At 35.5% G+C, this 16,104-nt stretch overlaps 1 protein-coding gene across 50 annotated transcripts in view; it reads left to right on the top strand.

Annotated features, from left to right (window-relative positions):
• The window catches only part of ANKRD36C (ankyrin repeat domain 36C), a 157,824-nt gene that overhangs the window by 34,489 nt on the left and 107,231 nt on the right, over positions 1-16,104 (top strand). For 48 of the 50 annotated variants that reach the window (XM_050755278.1, XM_050755272.1, XM_050755311.1 and 45 more), the window contains 6 exons: positions 2,527-2,587; positions 3,176-3,206; positions 6,002-6,068; positions 8,534-8,594; positions 9,177-9,207; positions 11,990-12,056. In XM_050755278.1, the coding sequence (XP_050611235.1) occupies positions 2,527-2,587; positions 3,176-3,206; positions 6,002-6,068; positions 8,534-8,594; positions 9,177-9,207; positions 11,990-12,056 (318 nt within the window). The remainder of the gene's footprint in view (positions 1-2,526; positions 2,588-3,175; positions 3,207-6,001; positions 6,069-8,533; positions 8,595-9,176; positions 9,208-11,989; positions 12,057-16,104) is intronic. The other 2 variants (XM_050755294.1, XM_050755295.1) reach the window with 2 other exon arrangements.

Below are 16,104 nucleotides of genomic sequence, written 5' to 3'. Positions count from 1 at the left end.
GCCTGGCAATACAGCAAACCTTCTCCCTAATTTACAAAGTGGTGGGAGATGAGAAATTTCAATTCTGTTCTCACGTCGGTATTACAGAGAGTTTACACTGTGTTTTCCAAGCCCTTTTTATTAAGAGTATACTTTAGCTGGGCGCGGTGGCTCCCGCCTGTAATCCCAGCATTTTGGAAGGCCAAAATGGGCGGATCACGAGGTCAGTAGATCGAGACCATCGTGGCTAACATGGTGAAACCCTGTCTCTACTAAAAATACAAAAAAAAAAAAAAAAAAAAAAAAAAATTAGCCGGGCGTGGTGGTGGGCGCCTGTAGTCCTGGCTACACGGGAGGCTGAGGCGGGAGATTGGCGTGAACCCGAGGGGCGGAGCTTGCAGTGAGTCGAGATCGCGCCACTGCACTCTAGCGTGGGCGACAGAGCGAGACTCCATCTCAAAAACAAAACAAAACAAAACGAAAACAAAAAAGAGTATACTTTAAACTCTTTATCTAATTGAAGAATATGAATTTAGTTTAAAATAACAGCCTGTTTGATAAGCAGAGACTCTTCATATTCTTAAGGTCAGACTTTAATTTCACAAGGGTTTTGCATTGTAATTAAAAAAATTTCCAGTGAGGGTCTTTGTATCTCATTGTAAATTTCAAATTTCAGAGGCTTTTGTGCTTAGTTATTAAAAAATAACTGTAAAGCTGCTGCATTACTATGAACCACCTGAAGCTAGGAAACCGCTTTGTATGTATCCTGGAGTACCCAGAATAAGGTCTTGCATGTGTGAAACATTTTAATAGTTTTTAATGTGAATCAACAACAGGCAAATGGCTTTTTTTGTAATGGAATGTTACAGGTAACATAATATGCATGGCAGATCTCATAATTAAATCTTTTAAATTTCTTGAATGTTTTGAATTTATCTTTTCCTCTAATGTTGAGAATGTATTAGCTGAGTTATGTTGATAAAATGTCATAAAAAAGAAAATAAAAATTACAAAAGATGGAAAGGAAATAAGAAAGGTGGATACAGCATGTTTTCTAATATCTTCCAACTGGAAGCTTGGATTAGGATTTTAGATTAAATTTTCTTAAATTTTTTTGAGACGGAGTCTCGCTCTGTAGCCCAGGCTGGAGTGCAGTGGCCGGATCTCAGCTCACTGCAAGCTCCGCCTCCCGGGTTCACGCCATTCTCCTGCCTCAGCCTCCCGAGTAGCTGGGACTACAGGCGCTGCCACCTCGCCCGGCTATTTTTTGTATTTCTTAGTAGAGACGGGGTTTCACCGTGTTAGCCAGGATGGTCTCGATCTCCTGACCTCGTGATCCGCCCATCTCGGCCTCCCAAAGTGCTGGGATTACAGGCTTGAGCCACCGCGCCCGGCCAAATTTTCTTAAATTTTTAAAGCCCCAACCATGTTCTATTAAATGCATACTTTTCAGGACATACATTACTCTTTCAAAATCAGAATAAAAATTCTTTCTCCAGGTGTTAAGTTGCTGGAACTTTATTTTTATTTTTATTTTTATTTTTTTTGCTTTCTCTCTCTCAATATTTCTCTGTCTCTGTAGTAAGAATGTTTCAGTTTTCAGATGAATGATCCTGGTTAACTCTTGGGGTGTTATTTTATACTAAATAAATTAAACTCTTTATTACCTAAGTATTTACACAAAACACATTGTAGAGTAAATGCTATCCAGTGTTATTAGGCATCTATTGTGAACACAAGCTTTTCTTTTAAGTTCATATTTGATTGACTGGTCATGTCTCTTTTTTTTGTTTGTTCCTCCCTCCTTCACCTTTGTTTAAAAATGATTTACGTCAGTCTGACTTTTTCCTTGCAGACTGCATGTCTTTACTGTCTATTCTGTCATTTCATCTCTGTTTCTATTGTCAGGATACTTAGTTACAGCTTTCTATTTAGTAGGTATGTGTGGCCTTCATTTATCACTCATTGTTCCATAAGGTGGATGGTTGTTTTGTTCTCTCTTTTTTGGACGGAGCTGAAGTTATACAATAATTTGTTTTTTGCTTTTGACACATGAAATAGAAGCAGCTTGTTCTGTTTCCAATACCAACGCATTTAAATATAGTGCTACTAAAAACTACATTCTCACATTGTCTCCCACAAAATGCAATTTACACAAATACATATTATGTGTATATATTTTGAAAAATAACCTGATTAATTTACCTTTTTATTATTCGTTTTATTCACTAATACTCTAAATTACATATGAGTAAATTTTTGTCCTCGTTTGTTGTGGTTAATAAAAAAACTAATGAATATCAGAATATTTGTATAATAATCAACTGGGGTTGAAAGAGTAACCTTTTGAGAATATCTGAATCACCAATCATAATCATCACACTATGAGAATACGTAGATAAGTAAATGGCACACTTGAGGTATGAATCCACATATGAGTGACTTCAATGTCTATACTTTTTGTGTTAGATTGTGTAGTAATGGTGGCAATTATCATTATTTTAACTTGCTTCATGTATTCTTAAACCTATTGTGTTTTTCTTCTAGATTATTTCTAAACCATACATCCCAAAGAGAAGGATTATTTCTCCACAATCTGCAGAAGATGGTAAGCTATTTGAAACCTTCCTATTGTATTATTTACTTATTCTTCATTTCTTTTTCTTTGTCTTTCTTTCTTTCTTTCTTTTTTTCTTTGAAATACAGTCTTACTAGTCTACAGCCCAGGCTGCAGTGCAGTGATGAGACCTTGGCTCACTGCAACTTCCACCTCCTGGGTTCCAGTGATTCTCCTGCCTCAGTCTCCCGAGTAACTGGGATTAGAGGTGTGCACCACCACATCTGGGCCATATTTGTATTTTTAGGAGAGACAGAGTTTCACCATGATGTCCAGGCTTGTCTCAAACTCTTGACCTCAAGTGATCCGCCCACCTTGGCCTCCCAAACTGCTAGGATTACAGGTGTGCCCCACCACGCCAGGCCTTCTTGTTTATTATTAGTATCTTTTTTATAAGGATAGATTCTTGCTATGTTGCCCAGGCTGGTCTCAAACTCCTGGGCTTCTCAAGTGATACTTTTGCCTCAGCCTTCTGAGTAGCTGAGATTATAGGAACAAGCCGCTGTGCTCTTTTATGTTTTTAATATTCCTTAGTTTTCTATTGTTGATTTAAAATGCATTTTACTTTTCATTCAATAGTGCTTCCTCCTGCTGAAGAGTGTTTAAACAGGTATGATTTAACAGATTTTTAAAATTGATATGTTTAACTTAGTGAATAGAGAGAATAGAAGCTAGTATCTCTTTAGTGTTCTGCTTTGTGCTAGACAATGTATTACATGCTTAACATTTATCGTATCACGTCTTCTTCACACAGCTTTACAAGCTATTCGTGCTATTATTGCTTTTTTACTAATTAGGCAACTCTGGTTTAAAGAGGTTGAAATACTGGCTCATGATTCCACAGTTAACAGGTAGCCAACCCATGATTTGACCATCACCCTGCCTGGCTCTTAAATCACTTCTTTTTCCCCTAAGCGTGGATGGATAGAGACCTATGCGGCAATGGGATCACAGTACTGATTCACATCAGATCAGTTCAGAAAGTCACATTTTGTTACATATTAACTCTCTTTAGAGTGTTGTTTTGAAGCCTGTCTACTCCAAAGTTTGTCCAAATATTTTGGAAATGGCAGTGGTAACCATATTACTTTTTTTTTTTTTTAACCATCAAAGTTTTAAAGGCAGATATCAGTTATCTGTGGCTGCTGGACCCTAAGTTTTTCATAAGAAAGACCAAACCAGTCCTAGAAAAATATTTTCTGACTGTGCATGGGGAATATCTACATATAGTCCATACTATGTTAACTATATTTAGCCTATATTAAAAGGATATTTCTAATTCATTTCTCTACTTACTGCTTACCCAGTTTGGTTTTCTCTTTAAGTGAGTACCCTGCCTAGTTCGCTGAAGCTTTTTCTTATTTTCTGGTTTCTTTTTCTTTTTCTTTTTTTTTTTTACCTTCTGTGATATTTTAATAATATTTTCTTGATTTCTTTTTACTTTCTCTTCTGCTTTTCTTAGGGTTTATGATCTTCTATTATAGTTCTCATGTACAGCAGCTAAATATTCCCCATTTTCCTACAGACAAAATCAGAGGTACATATAATTTCGGAATTTTAGGAATTCCTAGAAACTAAACAAAGTATGCTCTAGTACTTGAATCCTTGTTGAACATCCTGATCAAGTGGTTGTTCAGGTGGAGAATCTGAAACTCAAAGGGAGAAAATTATTTGGATACAGTAAATCGCAGAAGTGAGATTTGCACTCAGGTTTCTTAATTCAAAACCCAGTCTTCTTTGACATCATTCTGTCATTGAGTGATTTTAGTTTTAGAAAGTGGGAGTGGGTCTAGTGAACACAGCGGAAGAGGATGAGCATGGAATGAGCTGTTGAACCCAATGAAAGTGGGTAAGAATGGAATTTTCAGGGGACAGCCAAAGTTGAAGAGAAATGAACACTTAGTTGGACAGAAATGAGGGTTTTAGGAAAAAATCCAAATATTTGCCTTTAATACAAGTTTGATAAAGATAATGGAATTGAAAACACAGGATTTTGGGAGCTATGAAGAAAGGCAGAATATGGCATTCAAGGAGTTCTGAAGAGATTGCTACCTTTTTGTTTGTTTAACTGGAGGAACTGACAAACTTCAAGGTTTTTACTGAAAAATGTTAAAAGTGTTTGAGCCACAGGAAAGAGTCTCTGGAGCAGATAAGAATATGGTATCATTTTCTTCCACCCCTGCTTACAGAGGGCTTTGATCCCCTCAAGATCTAGGGAGCTGGAGATTGCTTAAGTACATATAGATCTGTGAGCCAGGGTGGATGTCTCCTTTTTTCTGCCTCTTTTCTCAATTCTCTCACATACACGTAGGGTAGGGCAAATGTAGGATTTGCTGGCAAATCAGCAATGAAGCTTCAGGTGGGTATTCGGTAACATACGTATGCTTGGTGTGGATGACTGAGACTGACTTACTTTCCAGAAGCAGAGGAATAGAGAGCTCCTACTCTCAATTATTATAGCTGGTCTTTTGAGGAATCTGGGCTTTCCTAGGCTGAAGATGTAGATTGGAGATTGCCATGGATCGCTGCAGAAGAGGGATCCAGGAGTGGGAGCCCCTAGGAAGGAAGATATTTAGACAGTGATGAATGGAATGGAGCCGTACGTACTCAGGAGGGAGACTTTTCCAGCAGTCTCTCTCTTGGGTGTCTGAGTGTCTATGAAACTTCTTAAGCTTGCTGGTTTTTGTGGACCTGAATAAGGCAGGATGTATATAATGACAATAATTGGATTTTGTAATTTTTAATGTTTTAATCTGCTTTGAACAATATTCCCAATAACAACATATACATTTGTACTTTGACTTTTGTACACTCAGCTTTCAAACATTTGCAGTGTTTCAGGGGGCTCCCTGGCGTGTTCTAGGGTAAAGAGAATCAATGGGCCCTCTTTTAGTAGCTTAAAAGCTGAAGATCCAAGACTCCCATTTTTCAGTGACACAGATTAGTCTCTGATTCAGAAATAGATCATGGGGAAGAGACGGTCCCTTTTCTACCTTGTTTTAGGTTATCAGGTTTACTCCAGTTCATTAACAAAAGCTGTGTCAGATATCAATTGGATTTTCAGTTGAGCCATTAGGGTAGATAATTTGTAAGGACAAATTATTTTCTGGCTGTGCCATTATATTGCCTGGTCACTATTTGTTACGGGTTTAAGGGTGAGTGTGCATTGGATATTTCATAGGCTGGGAGAGGTGGAGGCGGAAATAGGTAACTGAAATGTTTTCTAAAACAGAGGCCATATCTTAATTATACCAAGAAATATTATTTAATATACAGATAACTGACCTTCCTCAGACCTTGTTTTACCTTTTTTTTTTCAAGGGGACGTGCATATATAGACTGATGGTTTTTGTTTTCTTTTAAGAAATGAACGTGCTCATTTTTGTTTATCTTTTTTCTCTGTAGGAGTCTCTGTAGGCCGGATAGTGTTGCACAGCCTGTGACAGAGGATGAGTTTGCTTTGGAATCTGAGGTAGAGTACTCTCTTGTGAAATCAATTTTCTCACTCTGAATCTCATTTTTATGTTATTTTCTTCTAAAAGTTAGCTGTTGTCTACCTATCATTGTTTTATGTTTGTATTATAACTTTTTTTAGAGATAACCATTTTAAAGGAATAGGAGGGGTTAATTTTAATTTTTGTTAATTTGGCAAATAAGAAATAGTTGATAAATACTTTGAGAGGTGTGATCTGAAAAAAAATTGCTGGAAAATACATAGCGACAGAAAAGCTTTCCCACAATAGAGCAGATGCAAATTTTGGTCTAGGCTTATTTGAGTACGTGTCTTTACTTTGAGTTATATATCATATGAGTATGACTAATAATACCTCCATTTAAATGAATCTTTAATACCTCAGATGACTTGTTACAGGAACCATGGAATCACCCTGTTAAACATAGCATATAGTTTCTTTTTTATTTCTTGTACATCTATTTTGTTGTCATACAGTATTTTTGCAGAGAGCTATTTGGAATTTGTGGAATTCCAAATAGTGGAAATTGTGGAATTTTAACTAGACATGGTATCGTGTGCCTGTAGTCCCACCTATTGAAGAGATCAAGCCAGGAGAATTCTTGAGCCCAGGAGTTCCAGACCAATCTTGGCAATACAGCAAACCTTATCTCTAATTTTACAAAGTTGTGGGAGATCAGAAATTTACATTGTGTTCTCACATCTGTATTACAGAGGATTTACACTGTGTTTTCCAAGTCCTTTTTATTAAGAGTATGCTTTAAACTCTTTATCTAGTTGAAGAATATAAATTTAGTTTAAAATAACAACCTGTTTGATAAGCACAGACTCTTCATATCCCTATGGTCAGACTTTAATTTCACAAGGTTGTTGCATCGTAATTTAAAGAAAATCCACCCAGCGTGTTTGTATCTCATTCTAAATTTCAAATTCAGAGGCTTTTGTGCTTACTTCAGAAAAAATAATTGTAAAGCTGCTGCATTACTATGAACCACTTGAAGCTAGAAAACCTCTTTGTATGTATCCTGGAGTACCCAGAATAAGGTCTTGCATGTAACAAAACATTTTTATAGTTTTTAATGTGAATCAACAAACAGGCAAATGGGCTTTTTATAATGGAATGTTACAGGTAACATAATATGCATGGCAGATCTCATAATTAAATCTATTAAATTTCTTGAATGTTTTGAATTTATATTTTCTTCTAATGTTGAGAATGTATAAGTTGAGTTATGTTGATAAAATATGTCTTATAGAAGAAAATAAAAATTAGAAAAGATGAAAAGGAAATAGGAAAAGCGGATACAACGTGTTTTCTAATATCTTCCAACTGGAAGCTTAGATTAGGATTTTAGATTCCATTTTCTTAAATTTTCAAAGCCCCAGCCGTGTTCTATTAAATACATAATTTTCAGGACATACATTACTCTTTCGCGTTCTGAATAAAAATTCTTTCTCCAGGTGTTAAGTTGCTGGAACTTTATTGTTTTTTCTTCTCTCTCTCTGTTGTAAGAATGTTTCAGCTTTCAGATGAATGATCCTGGTTAACTCTTGGGATGTGTTATTTTACAGTAAACAAATTAAACTCTTTGTTACATAAGTATTTACACAAAGCACATTGTAGAGTAAATGCTATCCAGTGTTATTAGGCATCTATTGTGAACACAAGCTTTTCTTGTAAGCTCATATTTGATTGACTGGTCATGTCTCATTTTTTGTTTGTTTCTCCCTCCTTCCCCTTTGTTTAAAAATGATTTACCTCAGTCTGACTCTTTCCTTGCAGACCACATGTCTTTACTGTCTATTCTTTCATTTCACTTCTGTTTCTATTGCCAAGATACTTAGTTACAGCTTTCTATTTAGTAGGTATGTGTGGCCTTCATTTATCATTCATTGCTCCATAAGGTGGATGGTGGTTTTGTTTTCTCTTTTTTGGAAGGAGCTGAAGTTATACAATAATTTGTTTTTAGCTTTTGACACACAGAATAGAATCAACTTGTACTGTTTCCGATGCCAACGTATTTAAATACAGTACTACTAAAAACTACATTCTCACATTTTTCCCACAAAATGCAATTCACACAAATATATATCATGCATACATATTTTGAAAAATAATGTGATTAATTTACTTTTTTATAATTAGTTTTATTCAGTAATACTCTAAATTACATTTGAGTAAATTTTTGTTCCAGTTTGTTGTGGTTAATAATAGAAACTAATGGATATCATAGTATTTGCATAATAAATAGTGTTGAAAGGCGTAACATTTTGAGAATATCTGTATCACCAATCATAATCATCACACCATGAGAATATGTAGATAAGTAAATGGCAGACTTGAGGTTTGAATCTACATATGAGTGACTTCAATGTCTATACTTTTTGTGTTAGATCATGTAGTAATTGTGGCTAATTAATTTAAGTTGCATGTTATTCTTAAACCTATTGTGTTTTTCTTCTAGATTATTTCAAAACTATACATCCCGAAGAGAAAGATTATTTCTCCGAAATCTATAGAAGATGGTAAGTTATTTGGAGCCTGCCTATTGTATTATTTACTTATTCTTCATTTCTTTCTTTTTTTTTTTTCTTTTCGAAACACAGTCTTACTACTCTGCAGCCCAGGCTGGTGTGCAGTGGCACGATCTTCGTTCACTGCAACTTCCACCTCCTGGGTTTAAGTGATTCTCTTGCCTCAGCCTCCCAAGTAACTAGGATTACAGGTGTGCACCTCCACACCTGGCTACTTTTTGTATTTTTAGTAGAGACAGAGTTTCACCGTGTTGTGCAGCTTGGTCTCAAACTCTTAACCTCAAGTGATTCACCCACCTCAGCCTCCCAAGCTGCTAGGATTATAGGTGTGACTCACCACGCCAGGCCTTCTGGTTTATTATTATTATTATTATTATTATTTTTATAAGGATAGATTCTTGCTATGTTGCCCAAGCTGGTCTCAAACTGATGGGCTTCTCAAGTGATACTTCTGCCTCAGCCTTCTGAGTAGCTGAGATTATAGGAACAAGCCTTTGTGCTTTTTTTTATGTTTTTAATATTCTATACTTTTCTATTGTTGATTTAAAATGCATTTTACTTTTTGTTTAATAGTGCTTCCTCCTGTTGAAGAGTGTTTTGACAGGTATGACTTCACAGATTTTTTAAAGTGATATGTTAACTAAGTGAATAGAGAGAATAGAAACTAGCATCTGTTTAGTGTTCTGCTCTGTGCTAGACAATGTATTACATGCTTAACATTTATCATGTCATGTCATCTTCACACAGCTTTACAAACTATTCGTGCTATTATTGCTTTTTTACTAATTAGGGAACTCTGGATTAAAGAGGTTGAAATACTGGCTCATGATTCCACAGTTAACAGGTAGCCAACCCATGATTTGACCATCATCCTGCCTGGCTCTCAAAACACTTATTTTGCCCATAAGTATGGATGGATAGAGATCTATGCGGCAATGGGATCACGGTACTGATTTACATCAGATCAATTCAGAAAGTCACATTTTGTTACATATTAACTCTCTTTAGAGTGTTGTTTTGAAGCCTGTCTACTCCAAAAGTTTGTCCAAATATTTTGGAAATGGCAGTAGTAACCATATTACATTTTTTTTTTTTTTTTTTTTTTTTTTTTTTTAACCATCAACGTTTTAAAGGCAGGTATCAGTTATCTGTAGCTGCTGGTCCCTAAGTTTTTCATAAGAAAGACCAGGCCAGTCCTAGAAAAATATTATCTGACTGTGCATGGAGAATATCTACATATAGTCCATGTAATGTTAACTATATTTAGCCTATATTAAAAGGATATTTCTAATTCATTTCTCTACTTGCTGCCTACCCGGTTTGGGTTTCTCTTTAAGTGAGTACCCTGCCTAGTATGCTGAAGCTTTTTCTTATTTTCTGGATTCTTTTTTTCCTTCTGAGACATTTTAATAATATTTTCTTGTTTTCTTTTTACTTTCTCTTCTGCTTTTCTTAGGGTTTATGATCTTCTATTATAGTTCTCATGTACGGCAACTAAATATTCCCCATTTTCCTATAGATAATATCAGAGGTGCATATAATTTCAGAATTTTAGGAATTCCTAGAGACTAAAGAAAATATCCTCTAATACTTGAGTCCTTGTTGAGCATCCTGATCAAGTGGTTGTTCAGGTGGAGAACCTGAAACTCAAAGGGAGAAAATTATTTGGATACAGTAAATTGCACAAGTGAGATTTGCATTCAGGTTTCTTAATTCAAAACCCGGTCTTCTTTGACATCATTCTGTCATTGAGTGATTTTAGTTTTAGAAAGAGGGAGTGGGTCTAGTGAACACAGTGGAAGAGGATGAGCATGGAATGAGGTGTTGAACCCAATGAAAGTGGGTGAGAATGGAATTTTCAAGGGACAGCCAAAGTTGAAGAGAATCGAATACTTAGTTGGACAGAAATGAGGGTTTTAGGAAAAAATCCAAATATTTGCTTTTATTACAAGTTTGATAAAGATAAGGGAATTGAAAACACAGGATGGTGGGAGTTATGAAGAAAGGCATATTGGGACATTCTTGGAGTTCTGAAGAGGTTGCTGCCTTTTTGTTTAACCGGAGGAACTGACAGATTTCAAGGTTTTTATTGAAAAGTGTTAAAAGGATTTGAGCCACAGGAAAGAGTCTCTAGAGCAGATAGGAATGTGGTATCATCTTCTTCCACCCCAGCTTACAGAGGGCTTAGAACACCTCAAGAACTAGGGAGCTGGAGATTGCTTAAGTACATAGATCTGTGAGCCAGGGTGGATGTCTCCTTTTTTCTGCCTCTTTTCTCAATTCTCTCACATACACGTAGGGTAGGTCAAATGTAGGATTTGCTGGCAAATCAGCAATGAAGCTTCAGGTGGGTAGTCGGTAACACGCATATGCTTGGGATGGATGACTGAGACTGACTTACTTTCCAGAAGCAGAGGAATAGAGAGCTCCTACTCTCAATTATTATAGCTGGTCTTTTGAGGAATCTGGGCTTTCCTAGGCTGAAGATGTAGAGTGGAGATTGCCATGGATCTCCAGAAGAGGGATCCAGAAGTGGGAGCCCCTAGGAAGGAAGATATTTAGACAGTGATGAATGGAATGGAGCCGTACATACTCAGGATGGAGACTTTTCCAGCATTCTCTCTCTTGGGTATCTGAGTGTCTATGAAGGTTCTTAAGCTTGCTGGTTTTTGTGGACCTGAGTAAGGCAGGATCTATAATGACAATAATTGGATTTAAAAATTTTATTGTTTCAATTTTCTGTGAAGAATATTCCCAATAACAACATAACAACATGTACATTGACTTTTGTACACTCAGCTTTCAAACATTTGCAGTGTTTCAGGGGGCTCCCTGGAGTGTTCTAGGGTAAAGAGAATCAATGGGCCCTCTTTTAGTAGCTTAAAAGCTGAAGATCCAAGACTCCCATTTTCCAGTGACACAGATTAGTCTCTGAATCAGAAATAGATAATAGGGAAGAGACAGTGCCTTTTCTACCTTGTTGTAGCTCATCAGGTTTACTCCAGTTCAGTAACAAAAGTTTTGTCAGATATCTATTGGATTTTCAGTTTAGCCTTTCAGGTAGATAATTTATAAGGACAAATTATTGTCTGGATGTGCCATTATATTGCCTGCCACTATTTGCTATGGGTTTAAGGGTGAGTCTGCATTGGATATTTCATAGGCTGGGAGAGGTGGAGGCAGAAATAGGTAACTGAAATGTTTTCTAAAACAGAGGCCATATCTTAATTATACCAAGAAATATTATTTAATATACAGATAACTGACCTTCCTCAGACTTAGTTTTACCCTTTTTTTTGGAGAGGATTGCATGTATAGACTGATGGTTTTTGTTTTCTTTTAAAAAATGAACGTACTCATTTTTGTTGTATCTTTTTGTTCTGTAGGAGTCTCTACATACCAGATATTGTTGCACAGCCTGTGACAATGAATGAGTTTGATTTGGAATCTGAGGTAGAGTACTCTCTTGTGAAATTAATTTTCTCACTCTGAATCTCATTTTCTATATTATTTTCTTCTAAAAGTTAGCAGTTGTCTACCTATCATTGTTTCATGTTTGTATAGAAATTTTATTAGAGATAATCATTTTGAAGATATAGGAGGGGTTAATTTTAATTTTTTTTTTTTGCTTTGGCAAATAAGAAATAGTTGATAAATACTTTGAGAGGTGTGATCTGAAAAAAAAAATGCTGGAAAATATAGTGATAGAAAAATGATGTTTGGGAATGCTTTCCCACAATAGAGGAGGTACAAATTTTGTTCTAGGCTTATTTGAGTAAGTGTCTTTACTTTGAGTTACATATCATTTGAGTATGACTAATAATACCTCTGCTTAAATGAATCTTTAATACATCAGATGACTTGTTATAGGAACCATGGAATCACCCTGTTACACATAGCATATCGTTTCTTTTTATTTCTTGCACACCTATTTTGTCATCATCCAGTATTTTTGCAGAGAGCTATTTATTTTTATTCTTGGTTCTATAATTAGACTAAAATAATATTAGAAATTGTGGAAATGTAACTAGACATAGTATCATGTGCCTGTAGTCCCACCTATTGAAGAGATCAAGCCAGGAGAATTCTTGAGCCCAGGAGTTCCAGACCAATCTTGGCAATACAGCAAACCTTTTTGTCTAATTTCACAAAGTGGTGGGAGATCAGAAATTTAAATTCCGTTCTCACATCTGTATTACAGAGGATTTACACTGTGTTTTCCAAGTCCTTTTCATTAAGAGTATACTTTAAACTCTTTATCTAATTGAAGCATATGCATTTAGTTTAAAACAACAAGCTGTTTGATAAGCAGAGACTCTTCATATTCCTATGGTCAGACTTTAATTTCACAAAGTTGTTGCATCGTAATTTAAAGAAAATCCACTCAGGGTCTTTGTATCTCATTCTAAATTTCAAATTTCAGAGGCTTTTGTGCTTAGTTCTTGAAAAAATAATGTAAAGCTGCTGCATTACTATGAACCACTTGAAGCTAGGAAACCTCTTTGTGTGTATCCTGGAGTACCTAGAATAAGGTCTTACATCTAAGAAACATTTTAATAGTTTTTAATGTGAATCAACAAACAGGCAAATTTTTATAATGGAATGTTACAGGTAACATAATATGCATGGCAGATCTCATAATTAAATCTATTAAATTTCTTGAATGTTTTGAATTTATATTTTCTTCTAATGTTGAGAATGTATAAGTTGAGTTATGTTGATAAAATGTCATAAAAAAGAAAATAAAAATTAGAAAAGATGGAAAGGAAATAGGAAAGGTGGATACAGCATGTTTTCTAATATCTTCTAACTGGAAGATTGGATTAGGATTTTAGTTTAAATTTTCTTAAATTTTTGAAGTCCTGGCTATGTTCTATTAAATACATATTTTTCGGGACATACATTACTCTTTTGAATTCTGAATAAAAATTCTTTCTCCAGGTGTTAAGTTGCTGGAACTTTATTGTTTTTTCTTCTCTCTCTCTGTTGTAAGAATGTTTCAGCTTTCAGATGAATGATCCTGGTTAACTCTTGGGATGTGTTATTTTACAGTAAACAAATTAAACTCTTTGTTACATAAGTATTTACACAAAACACATTGTAGAGTAAATGCTATCGAGTATTATTTGGCATATATTACGAACACAAGCTTTTCTTGTAAGCTCATATTTGATTGACTGGTCATGTCTCGTTTTTTGTTTGTTCCTCCCTCCTTCCCCTTTGCTTAAAAATGATTTACCTCAGTCTGACTTTTTCCTTGTAGACCACATGTCTTTAGTGTCTATTCTTTCATTTCACCTCTGTTTCTATTGTCAAGATACTTAGTTACAGCTTTCTATTTAGTAGGTATGTGTGGCCTTCATTTATCATTCATTGTTCCATAAGGTGGATGGTGGTTTTGTTCTCTCTTTTTTGGAAGGAGCTGAAGTTATACAATAATTGTGTGTGTGTGTGTGTGTGTGTGTGTGTGTGTGTGTGTGTGTGTTTTGAGACAAAGTCTCACTCTATTGCCCAGGCTGGAGTGCAGTGACGCGATCTCGGCTCACTGCAAACTCCACCTCCTGGGTTCATGCCATTCTCCTGCTTCAGCCTCCTGGGTAGCTGGGACTACAGGCGCCCATCTCCATGCCTGGTAATTTTTTGTATTTTTAGTAGAGACAGGGTTTCACCGTGTTAGCCAGGATCGTTTCGATCTCTTGACCTGGTGATCTGCCTGCCTCGGCCTCCCAATGTGCTGGGATTACAGGCATGAGTCACCACACCGGCACATTTCTGGTTAATTTTAAAGGAGGTTTTTAATTTATATTCATTGAATGAGAAAATATATATTTTTAATCTGGAACCCTCTTAAAGAAATAAATTATTACTTCTGGAACTAATCTGACTTACCTTGTGCTGATAACATCTGTACTTAAGAACACACATGCGATGAGTGTAATCAATCCTCATAATTATTTCCTGAACAAAGTACCTATTTCCATAGAATCATAAGGAAAGAAATACTGCCAACAGAGTACACAGAATTATCTCTGGAATATTGCTTTTTACTTTTAAAACTATCTCCTACGGTTGTGACATTTTGTGTTATTCTCTGGAAGCATTATTCACTTTAGTGTTTATAGTTGTTATACCTTGCACATAAATTTATTCAGCTGTAAAACTCAGGAATCCTTTTGATTTGATTTTCAAAATAAATTTCTTCTTTCTTCATGTGAGTGTTGGGTCCTGATTGACAGGCATGGTGTATTTGAAAACATGTAAATCTTCAGCTTGCATAGTCATATGACTATTTTACTTGATCTTTTCTCTGAATTTTAACTATCATCTTTATGGCATAAGTAGGCAATTAGAGAGTTAGTATATCATTTACAGGAGAATCAGAAAACCATATGAACTTTAAAATAGGGTTTTACATTTCTCTCTCATATTTTAGTAGTGCTTAAATGCCTTATAATTGTATAATAGAATAAACGTTTCTACAAGTTAAAAACTTTTAAGATGATTCTTTAAAAATTAGCTTTCTTAGGATACCTTGAATTACTGGTTTTAGATAACTGTTTTCATTAAGTTCAAAAATGCATGTGACCATAATATTCCAGAACTAAATATCTGCATACATTAAGAAAATATATTTTATGTCTTTTAATCCAGTATAGAAATATATAATTGAAATTTTGAATCCCATGTTTTGTTTTCTTTTTATTTTCAAAACGTCAGAGTTCTTCATATGTTTAAATTACTGAATCCTACCAGTTTAGTATATTTTACAAATGTTGACCTTCTCAACAACGTATGGTTTTTTTGAGTAAGGTCATCTGTTTCTACTCCAAATGTATTTACCCAGATCAGCCTTCTAAGTCCCCTTTGTGCCTCGAATTTGATAGGTCTCAAACTGCCTTCCAGATTCTTTCCTGACTCTTTGTAATCTGCTCTGTAATCTGCCTTCCTAATCTTAGTAAACAGCACCAAGTAAGTAGCAATGAAACATTGAAGCCGAAAAACTGTACTCCAGGTTTCCCTCACATTGCCAGTCCAGTGACTCACTAAATTTTGTATTTTCTACCTTTAACCATTTCTCATATCTTATTACTGTAATACACTGTCTACCCTATACTTTCGGAATGTTCTTTTTTGTTTCTCTCTTGTCTCCACCTTTATCTGTGTATGTCTTCCAGGGTGACCTTTCTTAAACATGTTTACTTTGATCTAACTCATCTGCTTATAGCTGTATCCTCATTACACGAAGGAAACATTTGCATTCTAGCATAACACTTATTTCTGTGGTTTGGCCTGTTTCTCCCATTGTATCTCTCCACCCCACTTTCTCTGTCTGTGTCCAAGCTTTACCACATTATTGTGGTATTTCTTAGTGGCTATGCTGTTTCATGCCTTATTTTTTTGCACATGCTGCCCTGACTAGAAACTCTTCACAGTCTTACTTTTCACTTGTCTATTTTAAAAATAGAACGCTAAATTTGCAGTGTCTCAGAAGCTTCCCAGG

Source organism: Macaca thibetana, chromosome 13 (genome assembly GCF_024542745.1).
Source record: "Macaca thibetana thibetana isolate TM-01 chromosome 13, ASM2454274v1, whole genome shotgun sequence".
NCBI classification, from domain to species: domain Eukaryota; kingdom Metazoa; phylum Chordata; class Mammalia; order Primates; family Cercopithecidae; genus Macaca; species Macaca thibetana.
Note: the sequence above shows the minus strand (reverse complement) of the source record. Positions and strands in the feature narration are given on the sequence as shown.